This window comes from Lytechinus variegatus, chromosome 6 (genome assembly GCF_018143015.1).
Source record: "Lytechinus variegatus isolate NC3 chromosome 6, Lvar_3.0, whole genome shotgun sequence".
NCBI classification, from domain to species: Eukaryota; Metazoa; Echinodermata; class Echinoidea; order Temnopleuroida; family Toxopneustidae; genus Lytechinus; species Lytechinus variegatus.
In genome coordinates, this window is record NC_054745.1 from 20220905 (window position 1) to 20232008 (window position 11104).

Sequence of the window (11104 nt, forward strand, 5' to 3'; positions counted from 1 at the left end):
AGTTAGGAGAAACTATCGAAGATAGAGCAATGCAATGCAAGCAAAAGACAGCAAGACGCTTCTCCAAGCCAAAGCGACACAAGGTGGCGCTATAACATAAATAACATCAGACACTATTAATGGCGATAGATCGGGGCTTGGCAAAGATAATACTCACCACTACCCGAACGCTGACCACATTTGACTGGATGTCACGAGAGGTTTGAATGCCTCCTTGTTCATCTGTGTTTGGTATCACCGCATTCCCCCCCTGGTTCACGCTAGGAAGTTCACTCTCAATGCCATTGGTATTGGTACCATAAGCTTGGATTCGCACAGGTACACCTGGGGCAACATCTCCATTTACAAAGGTTAAATCCAGCTGTGAACAAGGGTAATTTTTAATAAATAAATTTGTAAATAAATATATAAAAAAATGAAATAAATAAATATCGGATTTGTATAGCACATGTATCCACCTTGCAAGTGCTCAACGAGCTCCTAAATTATCCATCTATTGTCTAGCAATCCCAGAGCTCACAGCTTTTGAGAAATTATTTCCTAATGGTTCACCTCACCTGGGTTGAGTGCAGCAGAATGTGGGTGAATTTCTTGTTGAAGGAAAACACCATGGCTGGGAATAAAGTCATATCGGGAAATCTGTAACTGTTAAAAAAAATTATACCTGGATTTTGAATCGTTGCCTCGGTGAATAATATATATGATCTCATGAGTTAAAGGGACACTGATAAACTAATTCAGTAGAAATGGATTAATTCCTAGACTTTTATTGAGCTAGAAATTGCACACTTTAAGCTTTGACTTTAGACAGAATTTGTCAAAATACAATAACCCACACAATTGCTTTTTAGGAATGTGGAAAAAATTCAGAAGTTTACACACAATGAGAAAACACAGTTAAATATTTGGGGTTCACTCAAACATGAGATGTCAAAGAAAGAACAGGAATACAGTTCTTTCAGATATAAGCTAATCTCCTCACTGTTACTTTTTGAATACCAATGTATTATTAACCCTAAACTGACCATGGGGGAGGTTGAATCAACCCCCCCTCAACATTTTCTGCGATCATTCCGCCGTGCAAAATTTTTTGAATGCGCCACTCACACAGTTCATACTTTTAAGTCTCGTGCATCTTTTGAGACCAAATTTGTGACGCCCGAGTAAGTGGTTTTGAAATTACGCAACATTTTGTAAGTGCATGTCAGACCAAAAATTGTTCCAAAACGTGATTTTGTGTACAAAGTCAATGCAAATTGAATTTTCTCATCTTATTCATAAAGATATGATTATTTTTGCTTTAAAGCGCTGAAATCAATCGATTTTAGCATAATTATGCTTCAAAAAGGTTGTGCAATAAATCTGGTGAAAAAAACAAAGAAAAACAAAAGGTTGAAAAACAAAGAAATACATAATGAATTCATAAAACAATAAAGTACATAAGAAATTTCCAAACCAAAGATTTTTTTCAATTGCGATTGTTAAGAATGCTACGAAGAATATTTTTATAAAAAATTAGCATTCTAGGAGTTTTATTTAGTGAATTAGTGCAAAAAGTATGATTTTTGCATCAATTAGCATAATTAATTCATATACGATAAAATCTCATTATTTTGTAAAATTTTACCATACAGCCTTGTAGATTACATTGCACACTACCAGCGCACGACAGCGGCCGATATCTCAGGGGGGGGGGTTGAATTAACCCCCCCCCCGCCACAGAACAGCCAAAAAAGCCCGGCCTAGTTAGGGTTAAGCAATATAAGGTCTTTTTATTAATATATATGTCCATTTACATGTATATACCGCTAGTGCAGTTACTATGTGCATATATACTCAACTGCACTCTTGATAATTGGTATCATATTATTACTCCGGCTGTAGCTAAGCCGCCATATCATTAGGCGCTAAAGCGTTCAAGGAATAAATCCTACCGGGTACCCATTCATCTCACCTGGGTCGAGTGCAGCACAATGTGGATAAATTTCTTGCTTAAGGAAATTACGCCATGGCTGGGATTCGAACCCACGACCCTCTGTTTTAAAGTCCGGAGACTAATTCACTGGGCCACAACGCTCCAGCTAGACTAATGTACATATGTGCTTCCCATCGTAGATTTTACATACACACGAGTCTATCCTACCTTGATTTGCAAATTGAGGCCAGCTTTGAAGTACTGGACTGTTCGCTCCGTACTAAATCGGTAAGGTGAGCTTTCAAAGACGGTACTTGTGCTGATTCCTGCCTCTGTGAACTGTGTTGCCGTCTCACGTACAATTGCTTTAGCATAGAAACGACGACCTTTATACTGGTCAAACCATGCCGCACTGCCAAAATCAGTAGCAAGATCGTCCAACGTGATTTCAGAAATTCCATCTTCGTTTAGCTGATGAAAAACAAAATGAAAATCCATATTTATTGATACAAACAGAAATCAGAAATAGCAATCCTCTGAAAATTCAAATTGCCCAAGTGATCATGGGCCTTGCAGCCACTGGCACTGAGCAGTGCCAGATCGATGTAGCTCTATCCCTTTAATTGTTGAAAGCCAAACAGGGAGCAGCCACTCCCATCTTTAAACATCTTTTGGCCTGGTGCGGCCAACACAACAGCGGTAGGAATAAAAGATGTGATTAATCATTCCAATGGTTGTATGTAGTTGAAGTTGAAACATTATTCTAAAAATTATACATACAAAGGACAACTTTAGGAGTGTAGATACATGAATGATATCTTTGGTGACCAATAGCAATCAATGAGTAATTATTTTGCTGGTATTTCCATGTTGAACAGTGACAAGGACATATTCCAGAATAAGTTGCAGGTTTGTAAACAGATTTTCAGCAATACTCTTATAAGTTTAAGGTAACATGCTCGATCTGTAATCAAAGTCCTATTTACAAAGAGCGACTGGCACATATTGTTGGCATTCATCCAAACTGTCGTATCAGTCAATTTTGATCAAAAACTCAATTTTGAGACTTTTGCAGATTATGAATGCATAAGTCCCATTCTATTAATAACTGAATTTCTAGGTATCAATTTATTTTAGTTTCTGAGATATGATTCAAATTTTTAATAAAGTGGCAAATCCCATTTAAATTTGCTTGTTTTGATTTTTTTTTCATTCAAATCAATTTTTTGATAAGGTGATCTTCACCATAAAGGGTTATTACATCATGAAAATGTTAATAGGGAATTAGTCTGCTTTAATCAATTTAGGGTTTAATTTAGTTTTTAAACTGTCTGTAATAACCTCCTTTGAAAAACTTTTAAAAAAAACGAAGAAATACATAAGAAATTCTAAAAAATATATGAATACATTTATAAGGAATAATTTGGCTCTTGCAAATTTTTTTGTAAAAACATTTAAATGAGATTACAAAGATGACATCTGGAAAAAAAATAAATATTGAAGTGAAATTGGGTAAATATGCAAAAAAAACATTGTTTTGCAAATAAATTTGAATATATTTTCAGATTTTTTTATACTGGCTTGTAGTGGTAAACAATATGGCTCGTATTCATAAGCTGGGTTTGACTTCAACTCGTGTTTAAAGTTGTGGTTTAAGTATGGAAAGCCAATTGTTACATAAATCACTAATGGTAGAGGTAACATATTTCATCTCATTTGGCTCTCAAATCATTCATAATTGTCTAGGAAGTATAAAAAGATGATTGTCTTCACCATCAATGAATTAGGAAAGAGCACAGCAAAAACATAAGAAACCTATACTGTACCACTTAATAAAAAATTTTGACACTTTTGGCTTCCCATAACTTTAGCACAGAGTTAGACCATGGTCTCTTAAAGTTAAATTTGACTTAAGAATACGGTCCTATAAGTGCCAAATTTCGGCGCGATCCAATGGCGGCCAAGATCGGGGGGGTGGGGGGTCCATCACCCACACCCCCCCCATCTCATAGCCCAGTCCCATCACTACCCCACCCTTAATTGCACCAGAGACTCACATGTCCATCACCGACACCCCCTCCCCAATTCTTAGCCCAGTCCCATCACTACCCCACCCTTAATCGCACCAGAGACTCACATGTCCATCACCCACACTCCCCCCCCCCCATCTCAAATAGCCCAGTCCCATCACTACTCCACCCTTAATTGCACCAGAGACTCACATGTCCATCACCCACACCCCCCCTCCCCCGATCTCAAGAAGCCCAGTCCCATCACTACCCCACCCTTAATTGCACCAGAGACTCACATGTCCATCACCCACCCCCCCCCCCCATCTCTAATAGCCCAGTCCCATCACTACCCCACCCTTAATTGCACCAGAGACTCACATGTCCTTTTTTTTCCCCTAGTTCTTCCACAGATCCATCATCTTGGAGGACACCATACTTGAAGACATAACGTCCAATCACAGGCTTACCAAAAACATACCTGCATGGAGGGGGGGGATGAAAATGAAGAGGTCATTATTAGATTTCTCACCCTCATAGAGCCTACCCAAGGGTTCATTACATGCCTCCGCGCACAGAAAAATGAAGCTATTAAAGTGGGATCCCAGCACGCGCGACCCTCTAGTTAGAAATCCACTGCCAAATGCGGTTCATCATGATGGTGCAAGATTAGTATACTAATGCTAACCTCGCACTACGTGTGAGTGCATAGAGCCTGGTTTAAAGGGGTATTTTCATGAAGCTGTTCATTATGGTACACGCAACACCAGGCCTAATGGGTTCGGTCTTACAAAGAGTTGTGATTGATCCAATTAACCTCAACAATAGAGTACCAACTAATGTGATGACGTCACAAAAAAAGGGATATTGTGCAAATTTCCTGTAGGAAAAATTGATGAGAGTACCGAAGTGTGACCTCATCAATTTTCACTTTTTGCTTATTTGCATTTCGGATACCATATTCTGGTAAAGCATGATGAACCCCCCCCCCCCCTACTTCCAAAATGTGGTAAAAATTGGTTTATGGCCGGGGCCCGAGATATGATTTCATGAATACATAATTAGCCCCATTGAAGTCAATGTGTTATTGGCCTGGTTTCTAAACATTTAGGACCAGGTGGGTTTTTCATAAAGTTGTTTGTAAGTTAAGAGCGACGTTAAGAACGACTGGTGATCTTTTCTTGCGGTAAATGGTATATTCATTGGCGATGGTTTAGCGCATAAGAAAGGTTCACCAGTAGTTCTTAAAGTCGCTCTTAACCTACGAACAGCTTTATGAAACAGCCCCTAGGTCAATAATACATTAACTTCAATGGGGCGCTAATAATAGAGTCACTATTGCCCCCATACACTACGGCTCATGAAATGCTTTGTAGAATCTGGGGTTCCGTTGCAGAAAGAGTTGCGTTTAAACACAAGTCGAAAAATCAAGCGCAAGTTCCTAATGCGCGCTGTTCATTGGTTGAAAATCAAATTATGCATGATTTTTTAGAGATGCAATCGATTGCAACTCTTTCTGCAACGAGCCCCTGATACTGGATGCGCACCTATAACTGCAAACCCTCATCCTCGGGCATCTAACATCTCTCATAAAACAGTTCTGGGGATTGTTTCATAAAAGTGTTCATAAACTTAGGAGCGACTTTAAGAGCGACTGGTAATCCTTTCTTACACGCTAAACCATCTTCTATGGTGCATACCATTTACCAAAAGAAAGGATCACCAGTCGTTCTTAAAGTCGTTCTTATATCTCACTAACATTTTTATGAAACACCCACCTGGGGATTGTTTCATAAAGTTGTTCTTAAGTTAGGAGCGACTTTAAGAGCGACTAGTGATCCTTTCTGCTAAACCATCGCCAATGAACTTTTTGGTGCTTGCCATTTACAACAAGAAAGGATCACCATCCGTTCTTAAAGTCGCTCTTACCCACAGCCTTATGAAAAACCCACCTGATGTGTACAAGTGGATGTGAAAAATGACTGGTGATGTTTCCGTAGGGAACTAAATTAACGTGTATCACTTAAAACAAGAAATTGGGATCACCAGTGAGTCGTTCATAAAAGTCACGTAACTTACATACAGCTTTATGAAACAATGACTAAGACAGTAAATTAGATACTTGTTTGGTTTTATTCTTGCTCAAAATTGTCCCCCACATTTATATTTCATCATTTACAATGAAATTTACTATCAGAAAAACAAATATCGATATCTTCAAAAACATTAGGGGAGAATTTCATGAAACAAATAATCACTGATATTTTTTTTGTAAGCTCCCAAATCCTTGCGTCTGATTGGCTCACGGCAAAATACTTACTGAGCATTTATTGTTGAAACCACTGAATCGGCCCCATCTAATATGTACGCAGGTGTTTCGACCTTCACTGAAAATGTGGGTAGAACTGTAGCCGAGGAAATCAAGACATGAAGAAAAAAAAGGGAGAACTTGTGATGGATTAGAATCTTACTGGTTACGTCTTTCCCCTCTCTTGAATGTAGAAAAAGAGCAAGGAAAATGGCGTCCATTGGATTTCAAGACAATTAGGCCCGAATTCACAAAGGTGGTTTTGAAAACGCACGATTGAGTCCATGGTTTATGCAGATTTCCTGTATAAATTATGCTTATTTTATGGCATATATTAAAAAATGTCCAATGCTGATGTACGCTTTTGTCACATTGCGCCAAAGTGACGCCTGTTGCCATGTTTATCTAGTCTGCAGGCACAGACCCTGATTGGAACTTTGATCAACAAGTGTGCCTCCACGCAAAGACTAACACATACAAAACTTGCTGTTCGAGCCTTCAGTACACAAGGCATGAGTAGGCTGCACATTCAGACCCTTATTTCGAGTGAAGGGTTTGCCCAGCAGACTAATGTTTATCCACGCTGTCTTATTCATGAGTCCACTTTTTGAATTGATGAGACCATTCTTCAAACAATAGCATATCTAACCATATGCGTCAATTTGACGCACTATGACAATAGTGCGCATCAGCATTGGACATTTTTTATTCACGCACCCGGTACGAGCTAAATTAAGCACAATTTATACAGGAAATCTGCCTAAATCATGGCAGTCAGTAGGCAGATCAAAAAAAGTGGCTTCTTTCATCCAAGTGATTTTCATGGCTTGAGAAGTTTTGAATATTTAATGAGCTTGATGCAAACCAAAACACCTCTTTTCATTCGGTCATTGCTGCTCTAATTGTGCATTATGATTTTGGTATCATTGTAAAGAAGAAGAATCATTCGCTCAGGTCATTGTGTTTGAATTTATTCAAAGATTTTGTAATATAGGTTAAAAGTTTGATCTAAAATATGCTACAAAAATATTATTTTCACCTGACAAAAGCTGCTATTTTCACACTTTATTTCTGTTTGAGCTCAAATGATTTTGAGACCGTGATAAAGCTGAATATATATGCTTTAAAAATGGTATAGGTTTCAAAATAAGAATTAGTTTAATCGGGTCAAGATTACACTTTTCATTGTCCAAGTACATAAAGCAGCTTGAAAAAAAGAATACTGCACTCTGATTGGTCAAAGAGACCACACACTGGCAAATTTCAACGGTTCCAGTGCCTGGGTTCATGGGAAGGTCACACTTCCCATGTGGTAATCTCCTCAAATTACATGTGCCTATTGTTCTGTGAACCTTATCCAGCCAATCAGAACTCTGGATTTCATGCAAGTACAAGATTTCAGAAATCTTGTCTTGTACGTACCTTGGTGGCAAAAGTGTGATCTTGACCCAATTAAAAGGTGCTGCATCAAGAGTGGCATTGTAAGAAAGTACAGAAGTTCAGTTTCATGGTCATATCATTGAGGCTCAAAATAAAAAGATTTGCACAATATGCAAAAGAAAACAGAGGAAGAAAATTCAGTTCTGAGGCATATTTTCAGGCCAAAAATGTACTTACTTATCAAAATATTGTACACAAAATGAATGACCAATAGGAAAGAATAACATTTAATCTAGTCTATCTGATGATGGGATGATATCTCATTTTACTAGAAAACAGGTCAATTCTTAGAGAATGAAAATCACAAGATTTTGCGAGGATTCAGCCACAAGATGATTTGGATGAGTCCGGCCTTTTTGCTCATTCGCATAGGGACCTGCGGTCTGACTGATGGACTCAACCATGGGTTTTCAAAACCACCTTTGTGAACGTGGGCCATAGTGTCACAGAAGCATGGCGTACCTTATATCTTATCACACTTTAGAACTTGAAATTTGGCAGCATGAAGGTGAATCACTTTTTCACTTTCAGAGTTTTAAGAAGCGAATTTGAAAAAATGTTTACTTTTTGAAGGCCAAATTATCATTCTGACGACTTACAGAGAGCATATTCTGGTGGCTTATACTGCAGTGACATTTTCCCCTATACGATGGTCATACAGCGAGTCGAAAACTCGAAAACAGCTGTTTTGTTCAATTTCTTTATTAAAAACACCTATTATGTAGCTGGTACAAAAATGTTAAAATGGCTGTTTTTGACTCGCCATATGGCAATCGTAAAGGAAATGTGACTGCAAAATTATTGTTGGTTTGGGGTTGGCTGGTTACATAAGGAAGTCATTCCAAAATGAGCTGTCCTTAAAATACAAGCAAATAAATGTTTACTCACCATATTCCTTCACTTCAAACGTCACGCTGGACTTGACACGATACTTAAGTGCCCTATTATTGAGCTGTTAAAGGTATAAGAAAGCAGTTGCAGCCAAAAATTATTTCATGAGAAAGTCTTATGATTCAAGGTTAATTGTCACTATATTATCATTTATCTAGAACTGGTACATTCATGCAAACTTATCTTTGTGAAATCATGAAATCTTAGCTAAAAACTGATAATTCTGATAATAACTAACACAGACTCAGATAAGCATGTTGGACAGTGCAGGCCTACTAATATTTCTTTGAAATATATTTCTTGAATCGATAAATATCATAAAGCGATCTTGATATTGCATCGACCGATGCAAGTATTTTACGATTCATGAAATAATTTATCGGCCGATGCAAGTATTTTTGAAATCTAAGTTGGCACTGCTCATGATATTGTCGCCCTCTAAATACGAGTGTGGTATGTAGGTATCAATAACAAAGACAGCAAGATGGCGTCATTGGCGATGATAACAGACTCTGGGTTACGCTCGTGCTATAATTATTTTTCATATTTACTACTAGTCTACTACATTACCGGTATTGAATAAATATAGACGCACCATTATCAAATTGGGGGAATAAATAACTTTTGGCCCATGTACGCTAGTTTGGGCTCAAAACAATTAGTAAAATGTGTGATTTAGGTCTAGTTTCACCTTGAGAAAACCTACATAGAGAGCAATGGTAATTGGTATCCCAGCCCAGGCTCCATGGAAAGTAAGCCTATGTATGACATGTGTAGTTGACATTTTTTTACTCTCCAGGAGCCTCCAGGCTAGGCATGAGTTAGACAGCTGGCAGCCGTCTGTTTCGAGGAGTTTTTTAACATTTTTAAATTTTTTAATTTCTCCTCGTCAACATATGTATTTGGTGAGTGAAGCCAACGAAGTTCAGCTGAACAACCAACATAACAGAGACCGAAGCTTTTGGTCTAGGCATGAGTGCACTTTAATATTGAGCTGCGGACCCAGTCCCAGCCATATCCATCTCTAATTCTTGCCTTTAAAACTAAAAAGTCCTCAACTCATATGATTAAATAAAACAAGATTATTCATTAATGAATGCCACAGATGTTTAAAATAGGAGTAGATCTACATACATATTAATTAATAATAGATCTGTTGTAATCTATCTTTTCAGGTCGACTGGAAATACCGAGCTAATCACGATCCGACTCCGGCTTCAAAAGAAATCAAACTTCAATCAAAGTCTGCATTCAGTTTCACTGCGCTGCACAGTGTAAAATGTTGAGCGGTATGCACGTGTATACAGGCACTGTGCTGTCCATCTAATCGACAGGACTAACCTGGGCTCCATGCTTATAGACTCTATATCAAATTTTACAACTGCAAAGTCAATTCAACTTTGAAATAAATATAAAAGCCAAATGGGTCTATTTAAATTATTTTTTATAAACAATTATCAGATTTTCTGCAAACGTTTACTAGGTCCTGAGTTTGTTCATTTCGAATTTAGTATGAAAATAAACTTTGTCAATGACGTCTGGAATTAAAGACATTGGTAACAAAAAAGGGAAATTCCCCCTACAAAAACAGGGAATTTCCCCCTGGAGATCGGAGCGTCAGTTTCGTGGAAGGACTTGTCACAAATCAAAGACTTAACTTACAATCCCAATAACTTAATCTTTAATGGATTTTCCTCAAACCTTCACCTATATTTTCATTCTGTTTATGCTATTTTTACAACATATAATTTTGGTAGGGTGATTCCCCCCTCTGCAGAAACGGATCGAGTGCTAGTATAATCCCATTTTCTGAAGTTGGTTTAATGTAAACCACTGAATATCCGGATAATATACCATTTTTTTTCAAAGCTCCAGTCCTACGCTGTGGTTTAATTATTGATAGCCAATTCTGACGGTAAAGGTTCAATGAATAAGTAAATTCCACAGAAAATCATACACTGGCCAGGCCTGCACTAGCTGTCTGGCAATAAGATAGATGTCTTCAATGTTATAGAATTGTGAAAGAGCGCATTACACATTAGAAACATATAATAAAAATAAAATGTTGACATTTTTTGCTTCTCCTAATTATAGAACAGAGTTAGATCGTGGTCTAAGTTTAACCCAACTTCAGAATGCGAGCCGTGATGGTGCACAGCAAAAACTGTGGTGTTAACCGGTGTACATAGAGGACCACACCAGTCATTTCACACCGGTCTTAAATTGACAGTGTTAGTTTAACACGTATTGGGTGTTATTACAACACCCTTGGTTGTTACATTTACACTTTTTGGTGTTATGTTCAATCTCTAGAGTGTAATTTTAACACCTCAGGGTGTGGTCCTCTATTAACACCAACTGGTGTCAGTTTTAACACCACTGTTTTTACAGTGTGTATATTTACATCTGGACCGTAGAAGGCTGTTACATTCCATATGCCCAAAGTTGGATGATCATGAAATCTATACTCTCCAGACAGAAAGCCGGTGCTATCAGCGTGAGTCCTACCAAGTTGTTTTACACTGATACCATGTGGATTGA

At 37.9% G+C, this 11104-nt stretch overlaps 1 protein-coding gene across 1 annotated transcript in view; it reads right to left on the reverse strand.

The window, feature by feature from the left end:
* Nucleotides 1–11104, reverse strand: part of LOC121417165 (complement C3-like) — a 110779-nt gene that overhangs the window by 88246 nt on the left and 11429 nt on the right. The window contains exons 5-10 of the mRNA XM_041610757.1: nucleotides 10968–11104; nucleotides 8561–8624; nucleotides 6245–6329; nucleotides 4306–4405; nucleotides 2144–2386; nucleotides 158–361 (exon numbers count right to left, since the gene is read on the reverse strand). The exon at nucleotides 10968–11104 is cut by the window's right edge and continues 16 nt beyond it. Of these exons, the coding sequence (XP_041466691.1) occupies nucleotides 158–361; nucleotides 2144–2386; nucleotides 4306–4405; nucleotides 6245–6329; nucleotides 8561–8624; nucleotides 10968–11104 (833 nt within the window). The remainder of the gene's footprint in view (nucleotides 1–157; nucleotides 362–2143; nucleotides 2387–4305; nucleotides 4406–6244; nucleotides 6330–8560; nucleotides 8625–10967) is intronic.